Below are 15,676 nucleotides of genomic sequence, written 5' to 3'. Positions count from 1 at the left end.
ATTTTATCTCAATAAAATCATATTGAGCTCCAGGTGTTTATTTGTATAGAACTAGGCAGCTAAGTTTTCGTTCATCAAATTTTTATTTTCTTCTGCACAACTAAGTTTAGGTTGATTGAAAGGGATATAATGAAGTGGATATATTGGAGATCTTAGGTCGACAACAAGTGGGTGATAACAAATTTTAAAATAATATTAGAATCTATCATAACAAATATTATTAGATCAATTGGACAACCACCATCAAATAACTATTGAACTACATGCAGATGTTTAATAACAAAATTCACACTTAAGATGTTAAATCGTCATGAAGGAAATTGAATTGAATTGGACCTGAACTCAAATTCTAAGAAGATATGAAATGAAATGATATTAAGTCTCGTTGTTAACAATGTTTAAAATAATATGGAATGATTTAGATCATAATGTATTGTTTCATTCCGTTCAATACCTTTTTTTTCTTCCCCTTCAATTTGGGTTGTGTGTGTGGCTGGGGGGATCGGATGGACCTAGTCTTTTTCACATTATCATAAAAAAGCTCGACTTAAAATTCACCATATGCTGTCCCTCAAAATTAAAAATCTATAATCTAGACCAAGTGACATGTGGACACTAAAATAGCGGACGACAAAATCTAAGTTCATAAATGGGAAGAGCCACTTAGTAGTGCAATGTAAAAATGCATTGTATCCTACATATAGATTGCTTTATAGAAATATCACAAATCATTTTATTGAAATTTTGGTTCTTGATAGAACTGAATAGGGATCAGCCAAACCATGTAGCCAAATAATCGACACATCCTAACGGTATAAGATTGGGCTGTTGTCGTTGATGTTTTCTTCTACATCTTAAATTTGATTTTTTCAACCAAACTTTTCTTTACAGGTCCTTTGGAATACAATTCACTCCACAACTTCGAAGCCTCCTTTGGTATCCTTCAGAAGTAATGCCTTTTACAAGAATATTATAGGTAGCCTCAGTAGGTTTACATCCACGACTGGTTTGTTGAGTTTTACATAGTCCCATTATTATTAAGTTATAAGCAAATGCATTGGGTCTCTAATACCTAACCCTTCCAAGAAATGGAAAATTTTTATTGCTTCATGAACCTTTCCTTTACGACTTATGCCCCCTACTACGGAAGTGAAAGTAATTAAATTAGGCTTCAGACCCTTGGTGCAAGCCTCTTCCAAGAGTTCTAGAGCAAGGTCGGTTTTTCCCACCTTTAAAAGCCCATCTATGATTATACTGTAAGTAATTATATCTGGTTTAAGACCTTTTCTGCACATATCTTCGAAGAGTTCCACAACACGCTCTGTTTTTTCAACCTTCAAAGGCCCATCAATCACTATAAGTAATTAGAACTGGAGGGCACCCTTGAAACTTAGTTGCTTTAGTATCTCAACTGCATCATCCACCTTCCCATCTTTGCATAATGCAGCTAGCAGAATATTATAGGTCACTATATCTGGGTAACAACCCCTAGATACCATTATTTCCAAGTAACACTTTTTTCATTACAAAACCCTCCAATCGATGGATTGTAACTTATGGAATTAGGAGTACAGACATGCTTTGTATCATCTCCAAGACATTAAAGGCTTTACCTAGTAAGCCTTTCTGGCACAAGAAATTGATCAAGGTATTGAAAGTAACAACATTCAGGGAACACCCCTTACAAAGCATGCTAGCCAATAGTTTCATAGCATCCGTCCATCTTCCACCACTAGACAAGCTATGCAAGACAATAGTATAGGAAATAACATCGGGCTGATAACCATAGGATGGCAAATTCTTTAAAAATCTAATTACTTCATCCAACCTACACCTTCATTGCAAATCCCTTTTATAAGAGCATTATAAGTATCCACATTAGGTTTGCATTCTTTGCTCACCATCTCAATCAACAGCTTCATTGCCTGACCAACTCTACTATCTTTACAAGCTGCATCAATCAATTCAGTGTATGTAACTGCATCTGGGTAACACTTAATTTGCAGTTGTCTGTCAAGTACTTCCATGCCTTGCTTCAATTTACATCTATCACACAAGCTCCGCAAAATTGTATCATAATTAATGCCATTTGGAGAAACACTCATGCAATCCAAAACTCTCAAAGCTTCCTCTACCTCCCCTGATTTGCAATAACCACCAATCAAAACATTGTTTTTTTTTTTTTTGGAAGGCAAAAAAACTTATATTAATAATAAAAAAGAAGCACAATCTCAGTCACAAGATATGAAAGAAGATCAGCAGTACAGAATAAGGGACATACAAAAAATCCATCCCCTCTAGTCCCTCATGAATGTGTGTAGCCTACTATACATCATTCCACTCCAAAAAGTATACCATATAACGGTTCCCATCAGGGGTAAAGTCCCCAGAATAGGACTTCACCTACGAGAAAAACCCCACCCCCTAATCAAGTCACAGTTCTAAGACTAATGACCGGATTCAATAACTAATCAGAAAAAGAAAATGTGTCCCTAGCATAATATGCCTTCACCCAGCTCCACGTTTTGAACACAACCGAATCAACAACCTCCTGCACACAAGCCTGCTTCCCGCGGAAAATGATGGTGTTCCTCTGCAACCAGATCAACCAAATAACCACTAACCAAAATGTCATCCAGTGACCGTAACCTTGATGATGCCAGAAGTATGCACAAGAACTACCTGGTAGCACCTGCTCAAACCCAAGCCGCTGGTAACATCTTTGCCATACTGAATAGCCAAACCTGCAGGAGAAGAGGTGAGTGGTTGTTACATCGTCGCCGTGGCACATGGGGCAACTCAGATCAGCATCTACCCCACCAATGTTCCTTCAGAACAGAGCTTCTCTGGTCTGAGTTCTATTAAGGATCACCTGCCACCCAAAAACAATGACCTTCAAAGGTGCTTTCGCTCTCCACAACACATCAAAGAGCTTCATGATAACACCAATCAAAAACATTGTAAATTGTTATATCAATAACTGCTCCAGACTCCTCCAGAATTCCCATGATTCGAGTTGCATTCTTAGTCCTGCCAATCTTGCAAAACTCACTGATTAAAGCAGTGCAAGCAATGACACAAGGCATATATATTGCCTTTGTTAGTCATATACTCAAGAAACCTAGATGCTTCATCCAATTCCCCATTTTTAATCAACACATGGAGATGATGAATCTCAGATTCTTCAAAATTCAGGGAAGTATTGACCCCATTTGCCGAGGAGGATTCCACACCATTTAAAGCACCTTTAGGTAATCTTTCAAAACGTTGCAAAATACCTTTCGAACCAGAATTTTCATATTTTGAAACAGCAAACACGCAATTGCCCAAATGCTTTGTAGACCACGTGCCATTGGGTTTTCTAAAATCAATAACCCTAATATGATCAGGCAGAACAAATATTTGAGATTTGCAGGCCATATTGCATACCCTCACCGAATTGAATGCAGAACCAGTGCTATAGCTTTCTGGGTAGAAGTGTTTATATGAGCAAAACTGTATATGGGGTACCACCAAGTCCATTGCTTCAGCAACTTCCAAGTTCCAACACTTGCTACACAAACTCTATTGCCACCAAATACATTTTAACTATATTTCTTTTCCTAATAAAAAAAATATTACAAGATTTATAATAACTCATTGAGGAACTTAAATACCTATTTTTAATTTTTTATACCAATAATATAGTTGTCCAAAAAATACATATTTTAAGTTTAAGTTAAGTTAAATTATCTATAGTTTCCTGAACTATTTGATAACTTTTAAATTAGGTTTTTGATCTATTTTTTAAATTAGGTTTCTGAAAACTAAAAAATAAATATAAATTTAAGGATCCAATTGGAAAGATAATAATTCAGAACCTGCAAAAATTAATTTAACCTTTAGTTTACTGTGTGAGTCACATGATTATATAGATAGGCTCACGCAGTTAGACATTCCAATGAAATGTACATATAAGAGAAGAAAGATTTGCCAATGATATTTTGGTATTTTTATTTTTTTTACTTCATTTTAGTAGTATTTTTTTATTTATAAAAATTGAAAACAGTATTAAAAAAATTATAATAACTCACACATATGTTAAATCAACTGAAATAGACTTTCTTAATATTTTAGTAGTATTTTGTATCTCATGTTTACTTATTTTATAATGTTCTATCTTTATTATTTTGATTATATAATCTCATATTGACTTATTTCTCCTTTATATAAATTAGAATAATAATCTTAAATAAAAAAATTTTAAGAGCTATTATTCATCGAGACCGTCTTTAGGAGTTTTTCTTCAATTAGAATGCTTTTAGAAATTTTTCTTAACAATTTATCTCTTTCAGTTTATAGTTTTCATCTTTATTTCTATATTGAATTTTAATACTTTTTTTAAAAAATTATCAATAGTTAAAAATAACATTATATTATAACATAAACTGTTCATCATAAATCTAAAATATAACGTACATGTTCAAAAATATTTATTTATTATGAATTTTAATTAATTTATATATTTAAAAAACATTTATTGTAAACTTAGTTATAAAAAAAAACATCTATCATGTGCCTTGGACAAGTTAAAATACTAGTTTTGTACAAGTATTTGATTTGTTCCACATTTTTGCCTCATTTTTTTTTCATTTATCAAGTTATTCAACTATTAAAATCATTCAAAACAAATAAAAATGAAGCACCAAAACTAACTAAATAAATTATTAAATTATATAATCAAATAATAATCATTACATACAAAAAAAAAATTACCTACACAACGAAAACTAGTTTTTTGGTATCTTTGGTCCATCCACAAAACGGAAAGTAATCTCCGTTTTGTAGTCATACACAATGAAAACTAATTTTTGACAAGGATATTTTGTAAAAAAAAAATAATAAATAAAAAAGCAGGAAATGCAAAGATCAAACAACAGAGTATCAATATCATTGACCCAAAGAAAAACGCAACAACCCAATAATGGCCAGCTAGTCAATTGCATAGAGCAGCTTCTTTCTCCTTCAAGAGCACGACAACACTAATGCTGCCCCCCTCTGTCTTCCTGCTCTCTAATGTCCCACTGTGTTCCCAAACCACAATCGTTTCTCTTCACCCATATATAACAATTTTGAGAAGAAACCCCACAATCATACCCAACTCTCTCTCACATACCATATAGCCCAAGTCATGGTTTCTCACAAGTATAGCCGTATAGGGGAGCAGGAGAACACAATTTTTTTGCCAAAATTTCACATGACAACAACAACTAATGTGTTTGAATTTTCTATTCCAATAATTAATGTGAGCTAATATTATAAGATAATTATATTATTTATTTATCATGAGTGAATTTTATGTTATGTGATCAAATTAAGTGAATCAGGTAGACAATTAAATCAGATGATATAGATTTAAATGAGCAGATGTCAATAAAAACCCTATTAGGTTAACAAAAGGTCCAATATACTGAGTCGTCAAATATATGCTATGTGAGAGAGAGTTGACTATGATTGTGGGTCTCTTCTCCCCATGTGAAGAGTTACGAAGGTCAAATAAAGAGATTCCAGTCGAGGAAAAACCATGAAATCACCGGTTATCTCCGGATTCAAATTCCGTTGTGTTTGTTTGATTAATCATTATGGATTCAGGTATTTCTAGAATTCTTCTTGATAATCTAACTTAATGTGTTCCAGGTATGATTATTGATATTTTATAAAGATGCTCTAAAATTCCAACAAGTGGAATATTTTATAAGGATCTCCTAAAATTCCAACATGCATACAGTTCCTACACTTTCATAGTTTAAACAATCAATGATATAAAATAATTCATCATAGTCATAGAGAATTCCAGTATTAAAAACGAAAATCTGTAAACTAGACCAAGAGACCAGTGGCAACTAAGATAGGGGGACAACAAATTCTAAGTGCATTAATAGGAAGAGCCATTTAGTAATGCAATGTAAAAAAAATGCACTTATACTACATCTCGATTACTTTATCGAAATATCACAAAAATGGTCCTGTTGAAATTTTGGTTCTACATAGAATTTGATGGGGATCAACCAAACCATGTAGCCGAGAAGCTGACCCAACTTTATAGGATAAGATTTGGCTATTGTTGTTGGTGTTTTATTCTACTTCTAGACTAACTTTTTCAACCAAACTTCTCTTCACAAGTCCTCTGGAGTACAATTCATTCGACAACTTCGAAGCATCCTCTGCTAATCCTTCATAAGTAATGCCTTTTATGAGAGTAGTATAGGTAGCCTCAGTAGGTTTACATCCTTTTGCCACCATATCAGCCAGAAAATCTATGGCAAGACTGGTCTGCTGAGATTTACACAGTCCCGTAATTATTGAGTTATAAATGAATGCATTGGGTCTAATAGCAAACCTTTTCAAGTAATGGAAAAATTTCATTGCTTCACGAACCTTTCCTTCACGACTTAGGCCCCCTACTACTGAAGTGCAAGTAATTAGATCAGGCTTAAGACCCTTATAGCACATCTCTTCCAAGAGCTCTACAGCCAGTTCAGCTTTTCCCACCTTTAAAAGCCCATTAATTATTATATTGTAAGTAATTATATCTGCTTCAAGACCTTTTCTGCACATCTCTTCAAAAAGTTCAATAGCACACTCAGTTTTTCCAACCTTCAAAAGCCCATCAATCACTGTATTATAACTAATTAGAGAAGGAGAGCATCCCTTGGAACTTAGCTGGCTCAGTATCACAACTGCATCATCCACCTTCCCATCTTTGCATAATGCAGTTAGCAAAATATTATAGGTCACTATATCTGGGTAACAACCCCTAGATACCATTATTTCCAAGTACTCAATTGCTCTATCAATACCTTTTCCATTACAAAACCCTTGAATCAATGGATTGAAACTTCTGGAATTAGGAGTATGGCCATGCTTTGGCATCATCTCCAAGACATTAAGGGCTTTACCTAGTAAGCCTTTCTGGCACAAGAAATTGATCAAGATATTGAAAGTAACAACACTTGGGAGACACCCCTTACGAAGCATGGTAGCCAGTAGTTTCATAGCATCCATCCATCTTCCACCACTACACAAGCTACGCAAGATCATATTGTGGGAAATCACATCAGGCTGACAACCATATGATGGCAATTTCTTTAAAAATCTAATTGCTTCATCCAACCTACCTCCTTTACAAAACCCTTTTATAAGAACATTATATGTAACCACATCAGGTTTGCAGCCTTTATTCCTCATCTCATTGAACAGCTTCATTGCCTGACCAACTCCACTTTCTTTACAAGTTGCATCAATCAATACAGTGCATGTAACTACATCTGGGTAACACTTGCTTTGCAGCTGCCTGCCAAGTACTTGCATGGCTTGCTTCAATTTCCCTCTATCACACAAACTACACAAAACTGCATCATATGTAGCAGCATTTGGAGAAACACCCATGCGATCCAGAACCCGCAAGGCTTCCTCTATCTCCCCTGATTTGCAATAACCACTAATTAAAACATTGTAACTGGTTACATCAATAACAGCTCCAGACTCCTCCAGAATCCCCATGATTTGACTTGCATTCTTAGTCCTGCCAATCTTGCAAAACTCACGGATTAAAGCAGTGCAAGCAATGACATCAGGACTTTTGCCTTTGTTAGTCATATACTCAAGAAACCTAGAACCTTCTTCCAATTCCCCATTTCTAATCAACCTGCGGAGATGACGAATCTCAGACTCCTCAAAATTCAGGGAAGTATTGACCCTATCTGGTGAGGATTCCACCCCATTTAAAGCCCCTTTAGAGAATCTTTCAGAATGTTGCAGATTACCTTTCAAACCAGAATTTTCATATTTTGAAACAGCAAAAACGCAATTGCCCAAACGCTTTCTAGACCAAGTGCCCTTAGGTTTTCTAAAGTCAATAACCCCATCATACAGACCAAATACGTGAAATTTGCAGGCCACATTATACATTATCACCAAATTGAATGCAGAAACAGTGTTATAACTTTCTCAGTGGAAGTGTTTATATGAGCAAAATTGTGTATGGGGTACCACCAAGTCCATTGCTTCACGGACTTCCAACACTTGCTAAACAAACTCTCATGCCACCAAATCCATTTTCACCAACACTCTTAACCTGAAAGGCCAAAATCACACATTCCATAAGTGCACAAGTTAATATACTTAAATGGTTAAGTATGCTATAAAAATGAAGCAGTCCAATAATGAAACCTGCAATAACTGCCTTATTGATAGTCAAAATCTAAGCATCCACGACAACAACACAACACCAAAGGCAAACTTTCACATAGTAGTTACTTCCCTAGTCATTCATCAAATCTGAACCTATAACAGTAAACAATCCTACAAATCAAGCAAAAACAAAGCACACAAAGTTATGCAGCAGAGAAATCATAATTCATGGTTTTCTAGAGGAAAACCTCAAAGTTTCAGAAACAGAAATCCACACTAATCCCTGCCTGTATTCCCCCACGGTATCACTCAGCCTACGTCATACTTGCCATAAACTCAATCACATTGATGATGCCAAAAGAATCACTAAACCTTCTCTAAACGGGAAAATGAGAAGGAGGGAAAAGGGTTGAGCGAAAAAGAGAAAAATAACTAATAACTAAGTGAAGAAAAGAGGCGAACTTGTAAATAGAGAAAGGTGAGGGGCAAGGGTTTGACTTACCCGGTGGGCGAAAAAGTTACTCTACGGCAAACAGAACGGAGGTATCTGTGGCAACGCAACGGTCTGCGTACTAGGCTACTAGGTTGTCCGCAGTAATGCAATTGTGTAAATGTCATATCTTTCTGTGCACCAATTTTTATTTAGCTTAAATACTACTACTTCCTATTCCTATTCTTACATGCGTGATTAGATTGATTTAAGGACTTAATAAAAATAATTAATTTAATTAATAATATTAAATATATTAATTATTTATACTTTCATTTTAAAATTATTTTTTCTTATTTTTCATTTACTTAATTATTTTTTATTAGTATTTAGAGAGAGAATAATTAAGAAAAAATATATTGAGAAAAAAATTAACTTGTGCATTTAAAAATTACTAGAAAGAGTCATAAAAAAGGATAAACAAATTTCAGAAAAAAGTATAATAATTAGAGATGAAATAAGTACTATTTAAGCATTAGTACTATTTTTTAAATCTTCTAGTTATGTCAATAATTAATTGTGATATAAAAAATTCTCATTTACGAATGAATTATTATTGTTCGAGGAGAACTGAGATGAAAGTGGTAGCTAAGTTACTATGAATGGTGAGAGTAAAATGGACTTTAGACAAATAAGAAAAAAAAGCTAGGGGTTCACGGGTGAACGACCTATTTGGTAACATTAAAGAAAACTAAACAAGACACAGATGTTGTTGTTAGAAATAGAAAGTCTATCGATCATTATACATGTGTTCCAAAATGTAAATTTAGATGGCCAGTGTCAAGAAGTTTATGAACTTTATTAAAAGGATAATTCCTCTTGATAAATCCCAAAAACATTGCCGTATATTAAAAAGTGAAAAGCCAGTGATACTTTCTCTAGCATTACCTTTTTAACACTCACTATACAATTTGATAAAATTTAATAAAATCATCAATTTTGGTATATGATAATTCTAAATCACGAGAGTCATGATATCAAAAGCGTGTCTCATCAAAATTGATATTCCTTTCATCTTAAAATGACTTCAATTTTAACATTTGAAAAAAATTCTAGACTGACCGATAAAACATATTGGCATAAATGTAATTTAATCCATCTATTTTATTTGTAATCCCTCTAATTGAAATATTTAATCCTCATATTTTAAAAATCTATAATTTTGATTCATTATTTCAAAATACAAACATTTGATCCTCATATTTTAAAAAATTTACAATTTTAATCTCCGTATTTTAAAAAATCTATACTTTTAGTTTAATCTTTAATTTTATATATTTTTTATTTCTTTTATTTCTTATTTTATAATTAATTAAATCATTTGTTGATGATACCTAAATGAATATGTTAAATTTAGAGTTTAATTAGACAAAAAAAAAAAGAAATAAAAACATAAAAAATTTGAAAATTTGACCAAAATTATAAAATTTCTAAAATAAAAAAACTAAAATTGTGGATTTTTTAAAATAAAAGAATTAAATATCTATATTTTAAATTGAATAGACTAAAATTACATATTTTTAAAAATAAATCAATCAATTGTTTCGATTTTAAAATAAAGGGATCAAAATTGTGGAATGAACAAAATAGGAGGATTGGAATTACATTTAAATCAAACATCTATTCTAATTTTTTCTTGTAATAAATAATATTATCTTGAAAAACTTAATAATATATTTATTAAAATTAAGAGAAAAAATAATGATACTTTAATAAAATTATTTTCTAATAAATATTAATTTTTTTAAAATATTTATTTTCTTGATCTATATAAAAAAATCTTAAGCATCATTTATGATGAGAAAGAGGAAGTAATTTCAGATGAATTATAACTAATTGAAAAAATATGTGAAAGAGAGTGATCAAACAGAGTGTTGTTATATTTTTCGTTACTAGGTCTTAAAAACATCGTCCATTTATAGAAGGAGAAAAAAAGTCATAATGAAATAAATGAAGTAACTTTTCAAAATATTCTAACTGTAACCCAAGAAAATATCTTTATCTTTCGTAATTATAAAAGGAAAAAAAAAAACTTTAACATGAGTTTGACGACAGGTGTCCTCCCTGGCTGGACTCATCAGACAAATGTCCATGTGACTGGTTTTCAGTAGGTGTCTTTTTTATTTTGTTGTTGTTAGTGTTATTATTATAAGAGTATTTTTAGTAGTAGATTTTAAATTTGGGTCTTAGATTATTTTTTGGTAGATTTCATATTATTATATAGGATTGGAGATTTCTTAAAAAAAATATTTTTTCTTTAATGATAAATCTCATTTTGAAATCTTATATAAGTTTTAATAGATTTTACATAGATCCTACTTTTAAATATTTTATTAGAATATTTATTAAATTAAACATAATTAATTAAGTTATTAATTTTAATCAATAAAACATGTAAGAAAAAAAATTATAAATATTAAGAAATAGGAAGATGGACATAAATTTAATTTTTATTTATGATTAAATGTTAGACAAATGAAAAAATACATAAATTTGATAATAAAAAAATGCAACACTTTAATGCTAAAGAAAAATTAAATTTCATTATTGTCATGACTGTAACATTTCCAAATATGCTTCACCAAGTATGTTTAAAGTTGTTGATGAATTCTCCTTGAATTCATAGTGCATCTTGCTTCCAAGTATGTAGTAAAGTCAAGCGGAGCATCACGAGATACTTCAACATTTGAAATGTCATTGTCTACGTGATTATAATCAACATCAACATTATCATTGAATGTATCTCGTTTGTCTTCGACAATAATGTTATGTAATATAAAGCATGCCAACATTATAGCCTTCATTGTATTCATGTATCAGGCACACGATGGACTACATATAATTACGAATCGATATCTGAGCACACCTAATGTTCATTTCACATCCTTTATTGCTGCTTCTTGATATTTTACAAATAATTTTCTTCTAGGATCTTGTGGCATTGCTATGGTAATCACAAATGTGCCGTAATTAGGATAAATACCATTTGGAAGATAGTACCTCATATTATATGGAGTTCCATTAATTATAAATTATACTAAAGGAGCTCAACCTTGCAAAATGTCATCAAATATAGGCAATTGATTTGACATATTAATGTCATTGTTTGAACTTGAACTCCAAAATATGCATGCCAAATTCACAAGTCTTGTTAAGCAACGACTCCAAGTATTATTGTGGGTTTGTGATGATCACCTCTACGATATTGACTCTACCATGCAACTAGAAAATTTTTCCTCTCCCAATGCATGCAATCAATAGAACCTACAATACTTGGAAGCCCTCGTGCATCCCCAATTTGTAGTAGATGATTAATGTCATTGTTGTTGGGTCTTCTCAAGTACTCTTATCCAAATATCTCATTAATACCCCTTACAAATTTTTGTAAGCATTGGGTTGCAGTGCATTTGTCAATTATAATATACTCATCCACACAATTGACAAGTGATCCGCATGCAAGCATATGAATAGCTGTGGTGCATTTTTGCAATGGCAAGAGACCCATTCTACCAACAACATCAGGTCTCATTTGGAAATACTCATCGTGATTACTAGGAGTGTTGGCAATTCCAATGAACAATTATTGTTGCATTCAGAACCTACATCGGAATTGAGTTTTTGTGTATACCAAATTTTTGAGAAGTAGTTATTCATCAATTGTAGATGTCCATCTTCATAATTGCGATTAATTACTCTTCTAGGCCTTCTGTGTTACTTGTTGTTGCCTTTTTGTTGTTGCATCGCACCTAAGTAGCTCATGATTTGTTCATTACTATTGTCATCAAGTGTTTCATAAACAAATTGTTTCCAAACTCCGTCGAAGTCATTATTTGGATCCATTGAATGAATGATTGATTGCATAAATGAGTGAAAAAAGAAGATTGTTTGAAGAAGACATACAAGAATGAATGAGAATTCAACAATTAAACAGTAAATTATACAACAACTAGTTTTATAACGGTTGGTTTTATAACAATTAGTTTTATAACGATTACTTATGCAACGACTAGTTCATAAATAATGGTCAAGTTTCACAAAGAACAAAAATGAACAAATTAAAAGATGGTTACAAATTAAAAAAAGACAAATCACACACAATTCATAAAAATAAAAATTAAAAAATGATTACAACAAATTAAAACTACCTAACAAATTAATGTTACATACCTAGTTTACGCTCAATTATTTCACAAAAGGCTTGATGGTTTTGGAGTTGAATTTCGAACATTGTAGATGTGTCCTTCATTAGAATGTCGTAATACTCCTTTTTTAATTCTTTCTCCCTTACAACTGCTAGTTTGACATTGAGAACATTTCTTTCCCTTCCTCCACACCAGTCAAGTCCACAGGATTGGTAGATGTTCCTACTCTTTTCCCCTTGCTCTTTCTTTTGGCTTCTTTTTGACCCATTGGATAAACAATTCGAGACAATGTGTCAACTTCAGAATCTTCTACTGGTGTTTTGGACTAGATGACAATGAATATGCCCCAAATGCAGAATTTTTCGTCCTTTTAGAGTCATTTTCAGTAAATTGGTCTAACCATTTCGATTAATCATTTAGAAATCTCCAAGCATGCTCCAAACCAAAATCGCTTCCTTCCAAATGGTATATGCATGAAGCATGACATCATTATTCGTGCAACCACTTTTCTTCAATGATATCGCTTACTTGTAATGACCCTTAAATTTTTGCACGCCCAGATTAATTTTGTGTCATCATGATTTCAGTTGATTCACTACTCTTTCTCATAGTTCACCTCGAAAATTGTTATAATTTATTGTTACTCTCATCCAAAAATGGTCTCTTGCTTGACCATCACCAACAATTGGATCCATTGAGACATTAAGCCACAGACCAACAAGATGTGTATCCTTTTCAATAGAAAAGAAAACTCGCAACTTTTTTTTTTTTTGCAGAATGTTTTCCTCGTTCCACTAGTGTGATGTTTTCTAGCCCAATTTGAGTAAAAAATTGTGGAAATTGCATTTCAAAGTCATCATTGGAAGGAGTTTGCAGACCACTATAACTATTGGAAGGCTTACAAAACATGGAAGAATTTGTCTTGTGGCATTGAAAGAAAAATTTGAGAACTTTGAGAATTTTAAGTGGAAAGTGTTTGATTATTTTGCATAAAATTCATTGATGGTGGTGGTGGCAAGTAGAAAAAAAAAACGAAGGAGGATTTTGAGAATTTTTTATGAAAGGGGATTGATTATTTTGCATAAAATTTATTGATGGTGATGGTAGCAAGTAGGGAAAAAATGAATGAGGATTTTGAGAATTTTTTATTGAATGAGGAAGTTGATAATTTTGCAAAAAGTTATAATAAACTTGTCAATTATACTGATTTAGATCCATTAAGAATGAAATTAAAGCAAGAGATTGAGATTGCAAATAAGAGATTGAGAAATAAAGGATGATAAAGGGGTTTGGTGTGCAAAATATGAGCAAGTATGTGCTCAATTTATAGGTTGTAAAATATTTGATTTAAAAAAAAAACACAACCTATTATAAGTAGATTGAAAAAATTACCAACAATACTGGTTGAAAGGCAACAATAACTTTTTAGACATTTTAAAAGACAACGTTGAATTTGCATAGTTACAAAGCGTTCATTTTTTTAATCTTTTTCTTTTTTTTCTTTTCACCCTCACCAACCCCCACCCTTAGATTAATTTTTTTCCTCAATCCGCATGCCTTCTCCACCTTCCCCATTTTTGTACACCACTTCCTTTCCCCTTCCCCTCCAACCCTCCCTTCCCTATTACCCCTTTCCCTCTAACTTCGTCTCTTCCCTTTCCTTTTTCCTCTCCCTTCTCCTTCACAGAAAGCACTAGAGGATATCCACGCACGACGACAGGAGTGATCATGTCGAATGGTCATTCATCAATGAAGAAACATTTTTTTTATCACTATTTTTGTTTTTAATTTGTAATTTTTGCTTAATATTCATCTTTCTTTTCACCTCCTTCATTGTGCAAAATAAGGTGTTTATTTTACCTCTAAAATCTATTAATATGAGAAAAAAAATGATTTTTTAATGTTATTATTGGTATGTTCACGATTCTTGTGGAGGAACTGATCTTGCAACGTGAAGATCTTCCATTTCTTTGTAGTGAGAGATATTCAAAGAAAGAATATTTCACATCAGATTTGAGATGAGGTTTCACAATAAAATTGCTCCAATGTATTACCTTCTTTTAATTATATTAATTTTTGAGATATGAATAATTAATTTTATGGAGTACTTTCTCCCAATACGTTCCTGAAGCTCCGGGAACACTAGTTAGGGCAGCTAATGAACTAGTTAGATTCTAAATAATTAGATTATACTCTATATAATATTTATTATTTATAATTAAAAACGAAAAACGAGGTTTGGCGTTTGGTCTCATGCAAGTACGTGCCTAATTCACATTTGCTAGAAGAGAGCCACGGTAATTTTTATAAATGTTCTGGAGCAGTTGTACTATATGCAAGACAAAGTCATATTCAGATATTATTAACCCATGTTTCGATTAATTATTTTTTTAAACTTGGTAAACAGATAAGTTATATTTATAATTACTCAACCGCCGAGTTTTCAAAATATAAGCGTTACCTGTGTGTTTCATTCCATGTTCACAAATTAATTTTGAATCTAAAATTAAGTTTAGATAACACTTCACATGTTTAGTTCCACCGCAAGAGAAAAGTCTAAAATTAATTTTAAATAAAAAATTAATTATGAGTTGAAACAATTTTAAATAATTTTATACTTAAATTTTATTTTTATTATTTTTATAATAAAAACATTTAAATATAAATCACATCACTTTAAAATACTCATTCAAACACACACTTATATTAGATATGGATAGGAGTGCAAATGAGTAAAGGTATTCATGAACCATTCAAGCTTGATAAATATTTCATCAAGCAAGTTTGTTTAATTGCTCAAACATGAGATTAAACTCAATTATTTAAATGAGTCAAATTTAAGTTTTACAAGCTCTTTATTTTTAGATTATTA

At 32.0% G+C, this 15,676-nt stretch overlaps 1 protein-coding gene and 1 pseudogene across 3 annotated transcripts; both read right to left on the bottom strand.

Annotated features, from left to right (window-relative positions):
* Positions 1 to 839: 839 nt before the first annotated feature.
* On the bottom strand, positions 840 to 3,542 carry LOC114384650 (annotated as a pseudogene).
* A 2,241-nt stretch (positions 3,543 to 5,783) lies between these two features.
* LOC114383448 (pentatricopeptide repeat-containing protein At1g09900-like) lies at positions 5,784 to 8,780 on the bottom strand. Of its 3 annotated transcripts, none has more exons than XM_028343127.1 (2): positions 8,675 to 8,780; positions 5,784 to 8,116 (listed from the first exon to the last, which is right to left on the bottom strand). In XM_028343127.1, the coding sequence occupies exon 2, from the start codon at positions 7,948 to 7,950 to the stop codon at positions 6,115 to 6,117; it is 1,836 nt and encodes a 611-aa protein (XP_028198928.1). In that variant the 5' UTR covers positions 7,951 to 8,116; positions 8,675 to 8,780; the 3' UTR covers positions 5,784 to 6,114. The 3 variants fall into 3 exon arrangements, with proteins under 3 accessions (XP_028198928.1, XP_028198931.1, XP_028198929.1); XM_028343130.1 differs by lacking the exon at positions 8,675 to 8,780 and adding an exon at positions 8,421 to 8,603; XM_028343128.1 differs by lacking the exon at positions 8,675 to 8,780 and adding an exon at positions 8,212 to 8,354.
* Positions 8,781 to 15,676: the final 6,896 nt, after the last annotated feature.

Source organism: Glycine soja, chromosome 14 (genome assembly GCF_004193775.1).
Source record: "Glycine soja cultivar W05 chromosome 14, ASM419377v2, whole genome shotgun sequence".
Lineage (NCBI taxonomy): Eukaryota > Viridiplantae > Streptophyta > Magnoliopsida > Fabales > Fabaceae > Glycine > Glycine soja.
Note: the sequence above shows the minus strand (reverse complement) of the source record. Positions and strands in the feature narration are given on the sequence as shown.